This window comes from Mobula hypostoma, chromosome 8 (genome assembly GCF_963921235.1).
Source record: "Mobula hypostoma chromosome 8, sMobHyp1.1, whole genome shotgun sequence".
Classification (NCBI taxonomy): domain Eukaryota; kingdom Metazoa; phylum Chordata; class Chondrichthyes; order Myliobatiformes; family Myliobatidae; genus Mobula; species Mobula hypostoma.
Window position 1 is genome coordinate 19,812,162 of NC_086104.1, and position 22,114 is coordinate 19,834,275.

A 22,114-nucleotide genomic window follows, 5' to 3' on the forward strand; every position below is an offset into this window, starting at 1 on the left:
CTGCTGGTTAAGGAGGAGTTGATTCTGGCCACAACCAGCCTCTCAAAGCACTTCATCACAGTGGAGCTGAGTGCAACTGGGAGACAGTCTTTGAGACAGCTCAGCTGGCTCTTCTTGGGCACAGGCATGAATGCCATCCTTTTGAAGCAGCTGGGAACATCCGACTGCAGCAGTGAGAAATTGAAGATGCCCTTGAAAAATCCTGCCAGTTGACTGGCACATTTTCAGCTCCCTACAAGGTATACCCATTGGGCCTGATGCCTTGCCAGGGTTCAAACTCTTGAAAGACGTTCTGTCATTAGCCTCGGAGACAGACACTGAAGGGTCACCAGATACTGCAGGGTTTCACACACGTGGAGTTTTATTCTCCCTTTCAAAGTGAGCAAAAGAGGCGCCAAGGTTATCAGGGAGCGAAGCATCGCATCTATTCATAATGTTAGACTTTTCCTTCTCAAAGGTAATAGCCTGCAAACTCTGCCAAGGCTGATCAGCAACTTCTTGCCAGCTCCAAGAGCAATCTCATCAATCTCATTTGCCTGCTCATTTCCCAGCAATTTATCCTCTCTCACGAGCTCATTAACTCTTAATGAATAGTAACCACAACCAGCCAATAGTTACCTTTGGTGTGTCGGAGGAAAGTGCAAACTTCACACACACAGCATTGTTAGTCAGGAACAAACACAAGCGATTCTGCAGATTCTGGAAATCCAGAAAAACACACAAAATACTGGACGAACTCAGCAACCCAGACTATGGAAATGAAGTTTTGGGTCGAGACCCTTCATCGGGGCTGGAAAGGAAGGGGAGAGATGCCGGAATAAGAAGGTGGGAGAAGGGTAAGAAGCACAAGCTAGAAGGTGAGGGGTGAAGCCCGGTGGGTGGGGTAGGGGGAATGAAGTAAGAATCTGGGAGGCGCTAAGTGAAAAAGGCAAAGGACTGGAAAAGGAGGAATCTGATAGGAGAGCAGAGTGGACCATGGGAGAATGGGGAGGAGGAGGGGCACCGGGGGAAGTGATGAGGAGAAAAGGTAAGAATGGGGAATAGAAGAAGAGGGAAAGGGGCCGGGGGCAGGAGGGTAAAAAACAGCAGTTAAAGAAATCAATGTTCACAACACCAGTTTGGAGCCTACTCAGACAGAATATAGGCCTCATTGTGGCAGAAAGGAACTGACATGTCAGAACAGAAATGGGGATAGGAATTAAAATCGTTGGCCACTGGAAAATTATCATTTCTGCTGATGGAGTAGAGGTGCACATCAAAGTGGACTCCCAGCTTACGTACAGGAGGACGCATCGGGAGTACCGGATACAGTAGACAACCCCAACAAGTTCGCAGGTGAAGTGTTGCCTCACCTGGAAGGACTGGTTGTAACCCTGAACGGAGGTAAGGAAGGAGGTGAATGGGCAGGTGTAGCCCTTCTTCCACCTGCAGGGATACATGCCAGGAGGGAGATTAGTGAGGAGGGACAAATGGATAAAGGAATCAAGGAGAGAGCGATGCTTGTGGAAAGCAAACAGAGGAGGGAAGGGAGGGGGGAAATGGAGACACCTCTTTCTCCTTTATTAGGGAGAGAGAGAGAACCTGGAGTATGTCGAATACCGGGTGAAACGCAAAGTCTTTGGGGTAACTGCAAGTCTGTGTCTTTGCCATTGCTTTGCTCACACTTGGGTGCTTAGTGGCAGAGACAACGCTTGCTTTTTTTTTTGCTGGTGGGGGGAGTGGGGATTGTTGCTCGCTGCCACCTACGCGTGAGAGGAGGGAGCTGGGGGGGACTTTGGGGTTCTAACATTTAACTGTCATTCATTCTTTGGGGGCACTCCTCTGTTTCCGTGGACGGTTGCGAAGAAAAAACATTTCAGAATGTATATTGTATACATTTCTCTGACATTATATTGTACCTTTGAAACCTTTGAAAGATGTATTTGGTGATAGGATCCCTTTGAAGATGGCAAAAGTTGTGGAGAATAATGTGTTGCATGAGGATGATCATGTAGGGGTAGGTGAGGACAAGAGGAATTCTATCCCTGTTAAAGCTGTGTGAAGATAAGGTGAGCGGGAATATCCAGGAAATGCGGGTGAGGGCAGCATCAATGGTGGAGTAAGGGAAGTCCATTACTTGAAGAAGGTGCTCTTCTCAAATGTCCTGGAAATATATGCAGCGCAGACAAAGGAATTGAGAAAAGGGAATAGTATTTTTACAGACGACAGGGTGGGAAGAGGTATAGTCAAGATAACCTTGGAAATCAGTAGGTTTATAGAAGATGTCCATAGGCAGTTTGTTTCCAGAGATGGACACAGAGATCAAAAGGGGAGGGAGGTGACAGAAATAGAGTAAGTGAATTTAAGGGCAGAGTGGAAGTTAGGGGCAAAGTTGATGAAATTGATGAGTTCAGCACGGAGGAATAAAGCAGCACCAATGTAGCACTGAAAGAACTGGGAAGCAGTACCACAGAAGATTTGGAACATATATTGTTCCACGTAGCCAACAGAAAGGCAGACATAGCTGCGGCCCATGCGAGTGATCAGGGCTACCCCCGACGTTTGGAGATAGTGTGAGGGACCAAAGTTGTTCGAACAATCAACACTACCTGACACCACTCATTACCCAGATGCTCATCCCTTCCACTCAGTACACTGGGTCCTCAGAGTAATCTTGCACAGATCCAGACAACTATTCCTCACCTGATTCCCTCATGGGGCAAAAGGCACAATCCATACCCCACGCTTCACCATATAAACAGCAGCACTCCGTGTAGGTAGTCCTTCGCTCCACCAAAGGCGAGCCGCACACAGACTGACTGTTCACCACCTGCCAGCATATGTCCTCTTCACTCTGTTGCACTGAAAGAACAAAATTGAGGAAGGGGGGAGAGAGTTTAAAAAAGGTCTTCAGCATCACCATCTGAGGAAGACTTACAAAATCCATTTTCACTGCTCTGCGGATACACACACATGCCTCATCGTTTCCGTAATTCTTGTGACTAGGAACAGAATTAGGTCATCCTGCACCCCCTCCCCCTGAGCTTGTTCAATTATATCTTGGCTCAGCTGCTACATAACTCATTCTACCCTCCATTTTCCATGCCCCTTGCCAGTAACAATGTTGCAATGTCTATTTGCACTTATGCACTTACCAATGAGATTTTCCTGGGAGAAATGTAATTTCACTTTTCATTACCCTCCATCTCTTGGCATCATTCCTGAATATCTCAGCCATGACTTCAAGGCTATACCCTGTTAGATATGGATCTCCAAAAGAGGAAAGAGTTTCCCTCTATCTACCCTATCACTTAATTTAATCTGCATTCATATTATCGGCTGGTGACTGATTGTGTTTTGCTTTTAGGAGTGAGAGCTAAGTATGTTAGAAACAGCCCGCAAGGTACGCAAACTGTAAAATATTTATGGGAAGAGGAACTAAACAAGTTTTTGCATGTGTTTTAACTCTCTCTCGTCTCCACAGCAGTAACCGAATGCTGGTCTCTCCAGCTGCGGAAGACAAAATATTTTCACTCACTTGGGAAGTAGTTCATCGATAAGCCAGCAAATGAGTCCAGAAAAGCAAACAGGACTTTGAAAGGAACTTAGACATCAGGGCACTGACTGCTTGTACAGCTGTTGTGAGCCCATGTCTTTTCAACCCAGGCGGTGCCTGACTTTCCCCTCAGCAGATGCACTCAAGAGTCAGATCTTGATTATCCCTGCATCTCATTGTGAGGTCTGCCAACAGAACACCAGTACATAAGGGAACAACAACATAGAGCTTAGACCACAGATCAGTACAGGACTGGACACCAACAATGTGCCAAACCAACTAAATTAGTAATCAAATGGCTAAAATCTAATCTGCCTACACAATATCCACATCTTGCTATTTTCCTTGCATTCACGTGCCTATCTAAACATCTCTTAAAAGTCTCTAATATTTCTGCCTCTAACCACTACACTAGACAGCACATTCCAGCCACCCTCCACTCTGTGTGTAAAAATCTTGCCCCTCCTTTGAAATTAGCCGTTTTCACCGTAAGTGCACGCTCTCTGTAATTAGACATTTCAACTGTTGGTAAAAGATATTGTCTGTCTACTCTATCTATGCCTCTCATAATCTTATAAATCTCTATCAGATTTTCCCCCAGCCTCCGCCACTCCAGATAAAACAACCCAAGTTTGCCCAACCTCTTGTTATGCCCTCTAAACCAGGCAACGCCCTGGGAAACCACTTCTGCACCCTCCCCAAAGCCTCGGTATTCTTCCTATAATGAGGCATTGAGAACTGTATTCAATATTCCAGATGTAGCATAACTAGTTTTATAAAACTGCAACACACAGTAACTTCTTGACTTTTGAACTCAATTACTCGACTAATATGGACAAGCATATGCCTTTTTAACCATCCTATCAACCTGTGTAGGCATTTTCAGGAAGCTATGAAGTTGGACCCCAAGATCCCTCTGTACATCAACACTAATAAGGATCTTGTTTTTAACAGTGTACAGCACTGTTTCTGTACATTTGACCCACCGAGGTGCAACACTTCACATTTGGCCGGGTTAAACTCCATCTGACATTTCTCTGCCACACCTACAAATGATCTATATCCCATTGTATTCATTACCAGTCTTTTCCGCTATCCTCACAACAACCAATCTTCATATGATCTGCAAATTACTAACCCAAGTATCTACATTTTTATATACATCATAGATAGCAGAGGCCCCAGTATACACCCCTACAAAACAACACTAATCACAGACCTCCAACTAGAATAAGTTCCTTCAACCACCACACTCTGTCTTCTGTGGGCAATCCAGTTCTGAATCCAAACTGCCAATTCACCACGGATCCCATCCATCTTAATCTTCTGAATGAGCCTCCCATGAGAGACCTTGTGAAATGCCTTACTAAAATCCATGTAGACAACATCTACAGCTCTTCCCTCATCAATCACCCTCATCACCTCCTTAAAAAAAAAATCCCTCAAGTTAGAAAGACACGACTTGCCCTGCACATCCTGCCTGATTAGGCCATGGTTTTACAAATGCTCAGAAATCCTACCTCTAAAAATTTTCTCCAGTCATTTCCCTACCACTGATGTGAGATTCACTGGTCTATAGTTTCCAATTTTATCCCTGGTTCCCTTCTTGAATAATGGAACAACATTAACTATTCACCAGTCCTCTGGGACCTTGACTGAGGCTAGATATTGGTCAAGGCCTCAGCAATCTATTCTCTTACCTCCCGCAATAACTTAGGGTATATCCCATAAGGCCCTGGGGACTTATTCACATTGATGCTCTTCATCATCACCTACTTTTACCTCAAAGTGCCCTAGCATATTAATATGCTCAACACAGCCCTTCTTCTTGGTCAACACTGCTATAAAATACACATTAAGGGCCTCACCCACTTCCTCCACGGCCAAGAAAATGTTTCCCTCTTAATCCTTAGGTGGTCCTATAATCTCCTTAGTTATCCTCTTGCTCTTGATGTATGTATACAATGCCTTAGGATTCTCTTTAAACCTACCTGCCAAGAACTTTTCATGGCCCCTCAAGGCTTTCCTAATTCCCTTTATTTCTTTTCTGCCTTCTTTGTAATCCTCAAGGGTTCTGTTTGGCTCTTGCTTCCTAAGCTTTACATACTTTTCCTTTTTTTTCCTGACTAAATTCATCACCTCTCTCAACATCCAAGGTTCTCTTACCTTGCCATCCTTGTCCTTCCTTAAACACTCTCCATACATCAGATATGGATTTGCCCAAAAACAGCAATACCCAACTAATTCTCCCAGATTCATGCCTAATGCTGTTGTAATTTGTCCTGCTCCAATTAATACCGTCCCAGAAGGTAACAAGATCCAGTGACAGCCTCTCTAGTGCAATTGCAAATAGAGAAGGAAGGTATTATCATAGTTCAAAACTCTCTTGCCTCTAGACCTCAATATACCTTACAATTGAGCAAGAGTTCTAAAAACTGGCAACCACCCAACATCATCTCCTCATCCAAGTCTTAATGCATGTGTTATTAAATGACAATAAAAGGGGTCTGTGTGTCCTCATAATCGTAATCATCATAAGTCCTAAGTGGCTAACTTCTTGTCATAAGGTGCTTTCCTAATTTCCAACTGTTTAGCCTGTGGGAACAGCCACCCAGGGTCCACCTGGCCACTCTGCACACAACGTCTGACGTCAGTTTTCGCTCTTCTGAACTCCAGTTAATACAGCCCAACCTTACTCAGTTGTTCCTTGTAGGATATCTGTCCTGGAAACAATCTGGTACATCTGTGCTTCATGAGCTAAAACTGGTTCCCATGGTATATCTTGCAGGATTCAATGAGGACGGCTGCAAAGAGAGTGATTGCAGTAGTAGCCAGCTTTCAAAACTCCTCAGGATCTGGAATAATCTGAGCAGGTTGGAAGTTGCAAATCTCATACTGACTATTAAGAAAGGGAAAAAAATGGAAAAAAAAGGGAGCTAGAAACCACTCAGTTGTCACCTGTTGTTAACAACTTTTTGCAGAGATCAATGTATAATAACCAAAATGTGGTCTCACCAGAGCCATTTGTAATCTCAGCAGGACTTCCTTCGTCATGCATTCCTTCTCCTTGTAACTAATGTTGTATCTGTTTACTTGGTTCCTGCGTCTCATGAACAGCCCACTTAGATCCCTTGGTACAATGGTATTATTTGCCAAGACAAAGAAGCTGCTGGCCTTTGCTTCAATAGCTGGATGGAATTCAGGACTTGCAAGCAAAGGCGAAAGTCCTAAACTATTCAATCTGTTGGTGACTGATGCTGAACAAATGCTCATCGGTGTCGGTCACTATAGAGACCCCAGCAGAAGAGTGCTGATTTCCACAGATTAAATGAACTCCGTGTAGGTTAATAGTACAAACTTGGGTGGGTTAATGTGGATGTGGGGAGAATAAAGTTGGAATTGTATAAAATGGATGTGTGAAGGTCAACCTAGACTCATTGGGTCAAAGGTCCTGCTTCCATGCTGTGTAACTCTATGACTCTATAATTAAAGGAAATTATACATTTGAATCAATCCGATTGAACTAAAACTGCTTTTATCCTATTGTCAACTGTTCTTTCTTCACTTTGTAATCAGTGGACCTCTTGCCACAAGTCCAATAGGCAGCGTGCCCAGCCTCAGTGCTGGGAACTAATGCCACAAGACCATAAGATATAGGCGCAGATTCAGGCCATTTGGCCCATCGAATCTGCTCCACCATTTCATTATGGCTGATCCATTCCTCTCTCAGCTGCAATCTTCTGCCATCTCCATGTATCCTTTCATTCCCTAACTAATCAAGAATTTAATAATAGCATGAATAATGAATTTTCCTTCCAGCAAAAAAAAAATTCCCTTCCCTCCCCTCTTCTTCTCTTCCCCACTCCAGCCTCTTACATCTTCTCAGCTGCCTATCACATCCCTCTTGTCCCCCTCCTCCTCCTTTTTCTCCTATGTTCCACTCTTGTTCCTTCATCTCCAGCCCTTTACCTTTCCCACCACCTGGCTTCACCTATCCATTCCCTGCCATGGATGGCTGTGGAGGCCAAATCATTGAGTATATTTAAAGAAATGGTTGACTGGTTCTTGGTTAATCAAGGCAACAAAGCTTACGGGGAGAAGGCAAGAGAATGGGGTTGAGAGGGATAATAAATCAGCCATGATGAAATGGTGGAGCAGACTCGATGGGATGAATGGCCTAATTCTATTCCTATGTCTTACAGTATGAACTTTTAGTCTTAACCACTCACCATTCAATATAACTCTGGGTGATCTACCCCAGGCCTCAGTTCCACCTCTGTAAGATCCCCATTACCCTCAATTCACCAATCTCTGAAAAAAGTACCTACCTCCCATTCACATACTTCTAATAATCTAGTCCCTACCACCACTGAGGTAGAAATTTACGCAGATTTTCCACTCTCTGCAAGAAGGAATTTTTATTTTATTTAGTGACACAACATGATAACAGGCCCGTTCATCCCAGTGAGCCAGTGCTGCCTAAAAACGCAAGTGACCAATGAAACTATTAACCAGTATGTTTTTGGAATGTGGGAGGAATCCCACGTGGTCACAGGGTGAACATACACACTCCCTACAGACAAGAGTGGAATTGAACCCAGCTTGCTGGTATTGTAATAGCCTTGCTCTAACCATGCTGCCCCAAATTTCTAATTTCCTTAGTTTTAAATGACTGGCCCTTTACCTTGAAACTATGACCTTCCTTGTACAAAACTCACTCACAGTGAAAACATCTCACTATCAGCCTTATCATGGCCCTTTAGGAGCTTACATGTTTCATATAAGATAGGTTCAATTTTTTTCGATGTAAATTCAAATGATTCACAGTGATCAAAGCTGGGACATACCCGCAGAGTCCGGTGAATGAATGCAGCGTTTTCCCGAAGAGTCCAGGACCAATGGATAGATGCAGAAACAGTTGTATGAGCCATCTGTGTTAATGCATTGGCCACCGACACAGTTTGAAGGATCCTGACATTCATCTATATCTAGAAACAAGGTTGAAAGTAAATTTATTATCAAAGTACATATAGGTCACCATATACATCCCTGATATTCAATTTCTTGTGGGCATTCACAGTAAATACAAGAAACAAAACAGAATCAATGAAAGAGCACTGCCAACCAAAGTGTAAACAAGGCTACAAATTGTGCAAATACAAAAAGAATAAATAATAATAATAAATAAATAAGCAATAAATATCGAGAAAATGAAATGATGGATCCTTAAAAGTGAGTCTGTAAATTGTAGGAACAGTTCATTGAAGTTAAGAGGAATAGATAGAGTGGACAGCCAGTGCCTCTTCCCCAGGGCACCACTGCTCAATAAAAGAGGCCAATGCTTTAAGGTAAGGGGTGGGAAGTTCAAGGGGGATATTAGAGGAAGGTTTTTTACTCAGAGAGTGGTTGGTGCGTGGAATGCACTGCCTGAGTCAGTGGTGGAGGCAGATACACTAGTGAAGTTTAAGAGACTACTAGACAGGTATATGGAGGAATTTAAGGTGGGGGGTTAAATTGGAAGCAGGGTTTAAGGGTCGGCACAACATTGTGGGCCGAAGGGCCTGTACTGTGCTGTACTATTCTATGTTCTGTGTTCTACGTTGAGTGAAGTTATCCCCTCTGGTTCAAGAGCCTGAAGGTTGAAGGGTAGTAACTGTTCCTGAGCTGACATCACTGACCATCGTGGAGTTAGGTGAACAGTAAAGCATAAATGGGTAAAGTTAAACCAACAATACTACAGCAGTTCCAAGATGCTGATCCCCATAGTCTAATTAGGGGGTTTGATTCCAAAGAGAAGAAACTTTATCTGAGGTATTCAAATCTTCTTCGCTGTAGTGTATGTTTAATTGTAAATAATGAACTTGGAATAGATTCTTCTAGATCAGCACATGGCCACTGAGTACGTGGGTAAACATTTCATCTGGATATCAGAGTGTCACAACACTTGACTTTTCTTTTCTCAATAGTGTAAATTCTGTGCACACAAGTATAGAGCAGAGAAACACTGACTCTATTAAATCACTGATTCATTCAGCAACAGGAGAGGGCAACTGATGCTTTGTGTGCAAGTTCTTTGATTGGTCCCAGCATTCCTTATAGTGTTTCCTCCACTTTTTATCCAAATTCTCTTAGCAAACTAGTTTTATGCGCTCAGCCATTTGGGGTTACTCTTTTCCATTCTGCCTCCAACCATTACAACACGATTCTATAGTGGACGTCAAATTATTTGGAAAGCATTCCACTTTCATTGAGGAAAGACAATGTTGACATCGATTGAAGGTCCAGCATCTAGGTGCTACCAAGCACAGAAGTATAACAGGCCTTACTTTAGATATTTATCCATTTTTGGGATTTATCATCAATACCCCATTACTCTTAAGTGAACAAACTGTTGCAAACAAACCAGACTGGTGAGTCTAGATCAGGGGTTCCCAACCTTTTTAATGCCATGGTCTCTTACCATCTCAATAGTAAGAGAGGTATGAGAGGCATTGATGGTGTGGGTAGTCAGAGGCTTTTTCCCAGAGCTGAAATGGTTGCCACAAGAGGACACAGGTTTAAGGTGCTGGGGAGTAGGTACAGAGGAGATGTCAGGGGTAAGTTTTTTTACTCAGAGAGTGGTGAGTGCGTGGAATGGGCTGTCGGCAACGGTGGTGGAGGCAGATACAATAGGGTCTTTTAAGAGACTTTTGGATGGGTATATGGAGCTTAGAAAAATAGAGGGCTATAGGTAAACCTAGTAATTTCTAAGGTAGGGACATGTTCGGCACAACTTTGTGGGCTGAAGGGCCTGTATTGTGCTGTAGGTTTTCTATGTTTTCTATTCATAATTCTATTTCTAATCAATTCATATCTAAGCCTCACTTAGTGACAACAGCAGATTTCCTCCTGTGAACTGGACAGGATTTTACAACAATCAACTAGCTTCAGGATTGTCATCACTGATACATGCTCTTATTGCAGATTGATTTAGTTATTTGTGTTTAAATTCCCCGGGCATTGTGAGAGTCACTGTAAGGGCAAAGTTATTCACTTAACGAGAATGAAGCACAATTAGATTCCCAGCACAAGGAAATGGGAGCAATGCCCAAAGGGCGGGGGGGGGGAGAACTCGGCGGGTCAGGCAGCATCTATGGTGAGAAATGGACAGTCAACATTTTGGGTCTTCATCGGTATCGTAAAGGAAGAGGGGAGACAGCTAGTATTAAAAGACAGCTGGAGGGGTGGAACGAGAACTGGCAGGTGGTAGGTGGATCCAGAAAAGGGGTGTGATAGACAGGTGGGGAGGGGGAAGAGTGTGAGTGATAGAACATAGAACAGTACAGCACAGTAAAGGCTCTTCAGCTGACAATATTGTTCTAACCTATATACGATCAATTTAACCCTCCCCTCCTGTATAGTCTATAAAATTCAATTTTTTAACATACATGTAACTATCTAAGGTTCTCTACTGGATCAGCCTCTGCCACTCATCTGGCAGTGCAATCTAGACACTCCCCACACTCACCTTAAGCAGATGTCCTCTGCTACTGGCTCTTGCCACCCTGGGCAAATGTCTCTGGTTGTCCATTCTGTCTATGCTTCTCATAATCTTGTACACCTCCACCAAGTCACCTCTCATTCTCCTTTGCTCCAAAGAGAAAAGTCTAGCTCATTCAGCATTTCCTCATAAAACGTGTTCTCTAATCCCGGAAAAATCCTGGTAAATCTCCTCTCCACCCTCTCTAAAGCTTCCACATCCTTCCAGTAATGAGGCACATGAATTGAGCACAACCCTCTTAAGTGTGGTCTAACTACACTTAACTCATGACTGAAATTCAACACCTCCTGACTAATGAAAGCCAGCACACCACACCACCTTAACCACCTTATCAATTTCCACAGCAACTTCGAGGGGTCTATAGATATGGACCCCAAGATCCCCTGTTCCTCTACTCTGATAAGAACCCTGCCATTAACCTTGTAGTCCAACTTCAATTTCGATCCTCCAAAGTTTATCACTTCACACTTTTTCAGATTGAACTCCCATTTGTCATTTCTGTGTCCAGCTCTGTATCCTGTCCTGTCCATATCCCCTTGTACACTGTCCATAACACCTCCAACCTTTGTGTCACCCGCAAACTTACTAACCCAACCCTCCACTTCATCATCCAAGTCACTTATAAACAAAAATCACAAAGGGCAGTGGTCCCAGAACAGATCCCTGCAGAACACCACCACTAACGTCCATGCTGATTGAAGAAGCTGGGATATGATAGGTGGAAGCAGCAAAGGGCTAAAGAAGATGAAATTTGGAAGGACAGTGGACCACATAACAACAGGAGGAAGTGAGAAGGGAAACCAATGGGACACATGTGTGGGTGATTAGCAGAGGGGGAGGGTGGAAGAGGGGGAAAAGATTGGAAGATGGGGGGCACTGGGATAAAGGGAAAAGAGTAGAGGGGAGTGTTTACTAGAAGTTAGAAAAATTGATGTTCATGCCTTCAGGGTGAAGACTGCCAGGGTGGAATAGGAGGTACAGTTCCTCTAATCTGCATCTAGCCTCAATGTGGCAGTAGAGGAGACTGTGGACAGACATGTTGTTGTGGGAATGGAAAGTGGATTTAAAATGGCTGCCCACTGGGAGATTCTGGGTGTTGCCGTAGACAAAGCAAAGGTACGTAATGAAGCAATCTCCCAAACTGCATCATGTCTCACCGATGAAGAGAAGGCCGCAGCAGGATACAATAAATGATTCTGATCATTTTACATGTGAATGACCGCTTCACCTGCAAGGACTGTTTAGGGCCCTGAATGGTGATGAGGGTGGAGGTGTAAGGGCATGCGTAACACAGTACGGTTGCAGGGATAGGCACCTGGAGAGGGACCTGGAGAGAGCAAGTCCCGTGGAAAGCAGAAAGGGGAGGGGGGAAGGGAAGATGTACCTGGTGGTGAGATCTTACTGGAGATGGCAGAGGTTGTGAAGAATGATAAGTTGAATTTGCAGATTCTTTGGGTTGTAAGTGTTGACTAACTGCATTCTATCCCATTTATGTCTGGCGAGGATGGTGAAAATGAAGCAGTCAAAGCTGGAAAGTTCGTTAAAGTGGTGGAAAGCACTCAAGGGACTGGGAACTGCTTCAGGCAGCATCTATTTAAGCAGCAGACCTCTAGTGCCCACGCCCATTCTGTGTCTACGCACACACGGTCTAAAACAATATGGGAAATGGAAATGGGCACTGAACAAATTTTTACAGCAAATTTTTCCAGTACATATCTGGAAGATTCTCTATGAATTTGTAAATGCTTACTCACTCCAGGTGGCAAATCATGGCAAGTCCATAATTTCTGTTCAAAATCAACGTTTCTTCAAAATTTATTTGTGCAGCCCACATGGATTCTGCACTAAATTGCAGTATCTCTTGGCTACTGTACTTATTCCAAGCCTCAGGTAACACGTGTGGAACATCAGGTGTCCGTTCAGTCTCAAAGCAGGAACGTACCTTCCGAGTCCAGAGACTGAGTGCAGCGTTTTCCTGAAGCGTCCAGAACCATCGGGGGAGTGCAGAAGCAGTTGTACGAGCCCTCAGTGTTAATACACTGCCCATCGACACAGTTGGTCTCATCTTGGCACTCATCAATATCTGGGAATTAAATAGAAACAGTTTGTGCAGCAAATATCTATCTAATAAGTAAATGTTGCAAAAGCAATAAAAATATTTTAAATGTTAGAGTCTACAGAACACACTGGAACAATTCCCTAATACAGATGGCGTGTCTCTTATCTGAAATTCCAAAATCCAGAAACCACCGAAATGGGACATTCTTTTGAGTGTTGACGTAACATCACAAATGGAAACTTACACAAGGCACAGGGAAGATTCCACGGCGGCGTGCAGGTCTTTCCCCACCATACACAGGTCGGAGAAGTGACCTCACATATGTAATGAACAGAAGTTAATGAAAAATAGAAAAGCACTGCATAATGCAAAAATTGAAGATCTTGATGGTGTATTGAAAGAGTGGATTTGTTAGCATCTGAGTGAACATATGCTGCTCAATAGTATGCTGATCACAAAACATACACAGATCTATCACGGCATACTAAAAACTGAAGACCGTTGCGAACACTCAGCAGGATGGTTGCAGAAATTTAAGAAAAGGTGGGGCATTACATTTTTAAAGATTCGTGGTGATAAAGTATCTGCTGATCACGCAGCAGCAGTGAAATCCATTGATGGGTTTGCCAAGATGAAAGTCACACATGCTGAACAGCTGCATCAGTACAAAAGTTTGGTGAACGTTTAAGACAAGACTTCTTACCGGTAGCACATAAATTCAGAATGATCACAAGATAGCTCATTAAATATTCCAAAATTCAGGAACGTCTGAAATATGAAACCGTTCCAGCCCCAGGAATTTTGGAAAAGGGGTACTCACCCTGTACTATCTCCCAAGTCTCCGACTCCCTGTTTCTGTGCAATAAACATTATAAAATGGACACGTGGTGGTGAGGAAGAATTGTGGGCCATTCCATGCTCCAGCAGCCCATTGGGCTCAGGTGTTGAGTGAGCATTTAGTTAAGACATGAGGCAACTGCTGGTGAAACAACTGCACCACAATTGGGAGTGCCTGCCTCAGGTGGGATGATGGGTAGAAATGGTAAGCCAAGACATATTGAAACTCTCAGTAACTTCCTCAATATCAATGTAAACTAACATCAATATCAATAACAATCCATTATCCTATCATCACCCAAAGCATTAACTCAGTTTTACACCTTCAAACTCCTGTTTTTTGTTTCCAGCATTTCCTGTTTTTAACCTTAGCTTTCCTGTCTATATAGTGAAACTTAAGGTTTTGATTCAGCAGTAAAGTTACGTGGTAATTCTTAGAACAACACTTAAATATTTTGTCAATATCTCAAAGCAGTGTCACTGGTTGTGCTTTTGTTTTTAACCATATAACCATATAACAATTACAGCACGGAAACAGGCCATCTCAGCCCTTCTAGTCCGTGCCAAACTCTTACTCTCACCTGGTCCCACCGACCTGCACTCAGCCCATAACCCTCCATTGCTTTCCTGTCCATATATCTATCAAATTTAACTTTAAACGACAACATCGAACCTGCCTCAACCACTTCTGCTGGAAGCTCGTTCCACGCAGCTACCACTCTCTGAGTAAAGAAGTTCCCCCTCATGTTACCCCTAAACTTTTGCCCTTTAACTCTCAACTCATGTCCTCTTGTTTGAATCTCCCCCATTCTCAATGGAAAAAGCCTATCCACGTCAACTCTATCAATCCTCCTCATAATTTTAAACACCTCTATCAAGTTCCCCCTCAACCTTCTACGCTCCAAAGAATAAAGACCTAACTTGTTCAACCTTTCCCTGTAACTTAGGAAATGAAACCCAGGCAACATTTTAGTAAACCTCCTCTGTACTCTCTCAATTTTATTGACATCCTTCCTATAACTCGGTGTTCCAGAACTGCACACAATACTCCAAATTTGGCCTTATCAATGCCTTATACAATTTTAAAAGAAACTATTTTGGAGAGAATTTACCTTCTACCTTTTTTTTAAGTTTCATACGTTTGATTCTGAAAAGATCACCTGCTAGTGACACGGTGGCGTGGATTTAATTGAGAGCTGAAACACAGGGGCTGTGCTTCAATTCTGCACATGGTCCTCCTCGCACAGAGCCAGAGTGTCTTGGCATCACTTGAAAGCACAAAGACTGTCGCTGTGCCTAATCAATAGGTAAATAATTTAAATACAGTGTATCTGTCATTTATGTCTTGCTAGCTGATCCCCTGAACTAAAGAGCTGGGAAAGTTGATAGGGTGCAGGAGAATGACAAACGGCACTGGGATCTCAGGTCAGGCCCAAAATGAAGGCTGCTTGGGGGTGAGAGTTTGACACGGGACGAGCCATGGAGTTGTACAGCATGGAGACAGGCCTTTAGTCCACTTATCATCAAGCACCTTCTCACACTACTCCCACATTCCCACTATCTCACCCAAAAGTACTGAGAGACAAGTTTTTAGATGGTTAGCAGTTGATAGATGGTGGAGTCACTGGGTAAGAGCATCAGCATTGCAAAAGGAGCACAACTTGCACTAACTTATGAAGCTCCCAGGTCTTGAACTATGCACAGACACCTCAAAAGTTAATTGTACCAGAAAAAAGCAAGTCATTTTAACCCCTTCTTTGCTGCATATCTGGCAGTTTTACCATACCCCCAACCCACCTATTTTTAATTTATTGAGTCCCATGTTATTCACGTTGAAACACGCTCTTTCATCACAACTGCATACAGCTCTTGCCTTTCCTCGCTGCCTCTCACTCATTCTGTTTCTCTTTCTTAAGATATTAGTCCTTCAGTGATCAGCTATTACACAGTTGTAATTTGTAATTATATCATGAGTTCCACAGAAAACTTACCCAGACAATGAAGTTTAACTGGATCATAGTACAGGCCTTGTCTGCAGTAACACTCATAGCCAGGCTCTGTGTTCATGCAAGCCCCATTCTTACAGATCTCCTCTCCAAACAAAACACATTCATTGGCATCTGTGAACAGAAGATCTTTGTGAGAAACAAACTGCAGAGCTGACATCTGATTCTAATCAAACCAGAGTGCAGTATCTTCCAAAACACTCAATCCACAGGGTCTCATCGAATGCTGTCACTATCTTTGGCACTGCTATCGAGTCCACAACCATTTAGATGCATTACACAGAAATCTAGACAAAGCAGAGGATGGAAGTTATTTCATCACATAATTATTATGATTGAAGGAGGCTTTTACTTCAATGGTCTCCTGCAGAGTTTGTCCGTTCATCAAGTGACAAGAGGCGATCGTGGTCATGACCATAATTGTCCTTGGCAAATTTTTCTACAGAAGTGGTTTGCTACTGCCTTCTTCTGGGCAGTGACTTTACAAGACAGGTGACCTCAGCCATTGTCAATACTGTTCAGAGATTGTCCGCTTGGCATCAGTGGTTGCAAAACCAGGACTTGTGATATGCACCAGCTGCTCATACAACCATCCATCACCTGCTCCCATGACTTCACGTGACCCTGATCAGTGGGGGTCTAAGCAGGTGCTACACCTTGTCCATGGGTGGCCTGCAGGCTAGTGCAGGGAAGAAGCGCCTTACACCTCCTTTAGTAGAGACGTATCTCCACCCCACCACCCTTCCTAGAGAGTAGTTGATTCATTTCAGGGTTGCCAACAGCTCCAAAATGTACAGAACCTCCCAGTTTTAGGGAACAGACTCAGATAAGGACCTAATCTGTACTATGGTCCAATTGGTCTCTAGACCAACCCGATGCTAAGTACTGATCCCATTTGATATTTTGTCAGACCGGCACACTTAGGATCTGCTGGAATGGGAACCATGGAGCAAATCTCTATCATTAATCGCTGTTACAGATACAATGGGCTTAAATGAGCTCATTAACCCTGTCCCAACCTCCCTCTCAGATTTTATCCCTGCAATTTGAGGGATTCCTAGATGATACCAATGGTGCAAATAACAATGGAATTACTAAATATTTGTTCACTGAGATTAAAGTTTTTGATAAAAATACACAGCTTTCGTGATTTTTTTTCTGAATGCCCTAGAATGCCAGTTTTGGAGTTTAAAAGCAGGATGGATAACTTACAGATCTTGCGCTATATTTTATTTTTTCCTTCTTCATTTATATAATGTAGCACGTTGTAAGGTTTCACTGATAATGTAATGGCTTCTCTGTAATGTTCCACTGCTGAGGTAATGGTTTCTCTGTAGCAGCAATGTTTGGGTTATGACTAGAGATAACAGGGTCTGTTAGCCAATGAGCAGGATGTTGTTCTTTCTTGTGTGTCTGGGAGCCGGGAATTCACGGGTCTTTTGCCGGGGAGGGATGAAGAGAGAAGATGTGAATAGACAGTGCTGGTAGACCACCGGATGGAGTGGACTAGGAGCAAGGGTCCGAAGGTCAGCGACAATTGGAGTATGTCGATGGTGGACGAACGGCCTTATCAGTGAGCTCCAACCTTATTATAAAGCTCAATCATTTAATCGCATATTGTGTACTGTTTGTTCTTTCGTGGTACTGATTTGTAACAGGGGACATCCACCCAAACAAGATTTCTTAAATTTGGCCGGGCTGGGAGCTATCATCCTCTATATTAAGCAGCTAGCCAAGGCGAGAGTCATATAATATCACTTCACATATCACCGAAAAGAGCTTACTCCCAGCACCTCCTGTGATACAACGGGGCTGTTTCTGACAACAAACAATTTACCCCACCTCACAACATTTCTCACCCACAACCACCCCAGAATGAGGTTCAATATCACTAACACGTGGTATTAAATTTATTGTTTTGCAGCAGCAGTACAGTGCAATGAATAATATATATTTAAGTAGTGCAAACAGAGAGTAAAAGTAGTGAGGTTATTCACAATAAGGCCCTAGTCCATCAGCCCACCCGCAAATCCTACTCAAGATTAGCGTTGCAATCAACACACCTCATTAGTGACATACCCATCTGACAATGTGCTTCGCTCTCAACTCCCACCATGAAGACCACGTCCAACAAAAAACCGCACTACATATGCCACCCAAATCAAATCACCCAACTTGTCACAAACCTCATCAAAAATCCCAACTTATCACAATGCACCTCACCCACAGACCCAGTCCAGCAACAGTTCTCAGCCTGCCTATAACCTGCACCTTCCTGTTGGAGAATAATGTGGCATGTCTGACTCGGACTCGTTCCCCAGCTCCTTCTGCATTGCCCTTAAAATTATTTTCCCTCATGCCAACCCTGGTTCCCTTTCAGAAAACCTGACGACACTATTTCCATCATTCTTGCACTCAAGAGACTTCACTGCTCCCTGCACCGAGATTTTCTTCACATTCCTCACTGTGTCCTTTGCTTATTATTTTGAATTTGTATCCCTGAGTTCGCCTACCATCTGCTGATGGGAATAAGTGCCTACATTGTCAAAAGTCATACTGAAGTCCATGCAAATCATTACAATTGCACTACCATCATTATTTTTTGTAGTTACCGCCTCAAAAAGCTCAATCCTTTAATTGTGAAAGATAAAGGTTAGAGGGTAGAAATTTTAATTCCCTATAGGTTAAACTGAAGCTCTGTACAAGCACTGTGCCAATATGTTTATAATAGCACTCAAGAAAAAAAAAACTTATTTACAAAGCATTTTGAATGTTTCAATGGTTTAAGTTTGCCATTTGCCATCTGTCGCCTCCCTCCATGAAGAACCCGCAGAGTTTTTCAGTGGATGAGTGAATAAGGGAGAGTGGGGGAACTAGACAGACAACAGCAATACGTGACAGCCTCTCGCTGGAATTTAACTTCACTTGCCAAATTATTAGCTTCCTTGCTCACTTGCCTAATCAATTAAAATTATTTCATTCATTGACAGGATATGCTAATGTGGGTTACACTCAATGTTGACCTATTGCTTAAAGCAAAGCATGCTTCAAAGATATTTGACAAAGTTCCACACGGTGGGCTTATTCAGAAAGTCAGAAGGCATGGGATCCAGGGAAGTTTGGCCAGGTGGATTCAGAATTGGCTTGCCTGCAGAAGGCAGAGGGTCATGGTGGAGGGAGTACATTCAGATTGGAGGATTGTGACTAGTGGTGTCCCACAAGGATCTGTTCTGGTACCTCTACTTTTCATGATTTTTATTAACGACCTGGTTGTGGGGGTAGAAGGGTGGGTTGACAAGTTTGCATACGACACAAAGATTGGTGGTGTTGTAGACAGTGTAGAGGATTGTCAAAGATTGCACAGAGACATTGATAGGATGCAGAAGTGGACTGAGAAGTGGCAGATGGAGTTCAACCCGGAGAAGTGTGAGGTGGTACACTTTGGAAAGACAAACTCCAAGGCAGAGTACAAAGTAAATGGCAGGATACTTGGTAGTGTGGAGGAGCAGAGGGAACTGGGGGTACATGTCCACAGATCCTTGAAAGTTGCCTCACAGGTGGATAGGGTAGTTAAGAAAGCTTATGGGGTATCAGCTTTCATAAGTCGAGGGATAGAGTTTAAGCGTCGCGATGTAATGATGCAGCTCTATAAAACTCTGGTTAGGCCACACTTGGAGTACTGTGTCCAGTTCCGGTCGCCTCACTATAGGAAGGATGTGGAAGCATTGGAAAGGGTACAGAGGAGATTTACCAGGATGCTGCCTGGTTTAGAGAGTATGGATTATGATCAGAGATTAAGGGAGCTAGGGCTTTACTCATTGGAGAGAAGGAGGATGAGAGGTGACATGATAGAGGTGTACAAGATAATAAGAGGAATAGATAGAGTGGATAGCCAGTGCCTCTTCCCCAGGGCACCACTGCTCAATACAAGAGGACATAGCTTTAAGATATTTAAGCTTTAAGGATGGCGAGGAAGGTTTGACATTCATTTTCTGTTGCTATTTGAGGAGAGGGGCATTATGACTGTGAGGGCAGTTTGCTGTTCTCGGTGTCGGATGTGGGAGGCCCTGGAGTCTCCAAGCCTCCCGGACGTCTACATCTGCGCCAAGTGCATCGAGATGCAGCTCCTAAGGGACCGCGTTACGGAACTGGAGCTGCAGCTCGATGACCTTCGTCTGGTCAGGGAGAGCGAGGAGGTGATAGAGAGGAGTGGAAGGCAGGTGGTCACGCCGGGGCCACGGGAGGCAGACAAGTGGGTCACGGTTAGGAGAGGGAAGGGGAAAAGGCAGGTGATGAGGAGTACCCCGGCGGCTGTGCCCCTTAACAACAGGTACTCCTGTTTGAGTACTGTTGGGGGGGACAGCTTACCCGGGGGAAGCGACAGTGGCCCTGCCTCCGGCACAGAGTCTGGCCCTGTAGCTCAGAAGGGTAGGGCAAGGAAGAGGAGGGCAGTTGTGATAGGGGACTCGATAGTAAGGGGGTCAGATAGGCGATTCTGTGGACGCAGTCCAGAGACTCGGATGGTAGTTTGCCTCCCTGGTGCCAGGGTCCGGGATATTTCTGATCGTGTCCAAGATATCCTGAAGTGGGAGGGTGAAGAGCCAGAGGTCCTGGTACATATAGGTACCAATGACATAGGTAGGAAAAGGGATGAGGTCCTGAAAGAAGAATATAGGGAGCTAGGAAGGGAGTTGAGAAAAAGGACCGCAAAGGTAGTAATCTCGGGATTACTGCCTGTGCCACGCGACAGTGAGAGTAGGAATGCGATGAGGTGGAGGATAAATGCGTGGCTGAGGGATTGGAGCAGGGGGCAGGGATTCAAGTTTTTGGATCATTGGGACCTCTTTTGGCGTAGGTGTGACCTGTACAAAAAGGACGGGTTACACTTAAATCCTAGGGGGACCAATATCCTGGCAGGGAGATTAGCGGGGGCTACTGAGGTGACTTTAAACTAGAATGGTTGGGGGGTGGGAATCAAATTAAAGCGGCTAGGTGTGAGGAGGTTAGTTCACAACAGAGGGATGGGAACCAGTGCAGAGAGACAGAGGGGTGTAAAGTGAGCGTAGAAGCAAAAAGTACAAAGGGGAAAAGTAAAAGTGGCAGGCCGACAAATCCAGGGCAAGCATTAAAAAGGGCTAAGAGAGTTGTAAAAGAGCGCCTGAAGGCTTTATGTGTCAATGCAAGGAGCATTCGTAATAAGGTGGATGAATTGAAAGTGCAGATTGTTATTAATGATTATGATATAGTTGGGATCACAGAGACATGGCTCCAGGGTGACCAGGGATGGGAGCTCAACGTTCAGGGATATTCAATATTCAGGAGGGATAGACATGAAGGAAGGGGAGGTGGGGTGGCGTTGCTGGTTAAAAAAGAGATTAACGCAATAGAAAGGAAGGACATAAGCCGGGAAGATGTGGAATCGATATGGGTAGAGCTGCGTAACACTAAGGGGCAGAAGACGCTGCTGGGAGTTGTGTACAGGCCACCTAACAGTAGTAGTGAGGTCGGAGATGGTATTAAACAGGAAATTAGAAATGTGTGCAATAAAGGAACAGCAGTTATAATGGGTGACTTCAATCTACATGTAGACTGGGTGAACCAAATTGGTAAAGTTGCTGAGGAAGAGGATTTCTTGGAATGTATGCGGGATGGTTTTTTGAACCAACATGTCGAGGAACCGACTAGAGAGCAGGCTATTCTGGACTGGGTTTTGAGCAATGAGGAAGGGTTAATTAGCGATCTTGTCGTGAGAGGCCCCTTGGGTAAGAGTGACCATAATATGGTGGAATTCTTCATTAACATGGAGAGTGACGTAGTTAATTCAGAAACAAAGGTTCTGAACTTAAAGAGGGGTAACTTTGAAGGTATGAGACATGAATTAGCTAAGATAGACTGGCAAATGACACTTCAAGGATTGACGGTGGATATGCAATGGCAGGCATTTAAAGGTTGCATGGATGAACTACAACAATTGTTCATCCCAGTTTGGCAAAAGAATAAATCAAGGAAGGTAGTGCACCCGTGGCTGACAAGAGAAATTAGGGATAGTATCAATTCCAAAGAAGTAGCATACAAATTAGCCAGAGAAAGTGGCTCACCTGAGGACTGGGAGAAATTCAGAGTTCAGCAGAGGAGGA

General features: G+C 43.9%; 1 protein-coding gene across 6 annotated transcripts in view; it reads right to left on the reverse strand.

Annotated features, from left to right (window-relative positions):
* ltbp1 (latent transforming growth factor beta binding protein 1) overlaps positions 1 to 22,114 on the reverse strand; it is a 463,174-nt gene that overhangs the window by 43,325 nt on the left and 397,735 nt on the right. For all 6 annotated transcript variants that reach the window (XM_063055533.1, XM_063055535.1, XM_063055537.1 and 3 more), the window contains 4 exons: positions 15,963 to 16,091; positions 13,018 to 13,158; positions 8,383 to 8,523; positions 2,683 to 2,841 (listed from right to left, as the gene is read on the reverse strand). In XM_063055533.1, the coding sequence (XP_062911603.1) occupies positions 2,683 to 2,841; positions 8,383 to 8,523; positions 13,018 to 13,158; positions 15,963 to 16,091 (570 nt within the window). The remainder of the gene's footprint in view (positions 1 to 2,682; positions 2,842 to 8,382; positions 8,524 to 13,017; positions 13,159 to 15,962; positions 16,092 to 22,114) is intronic.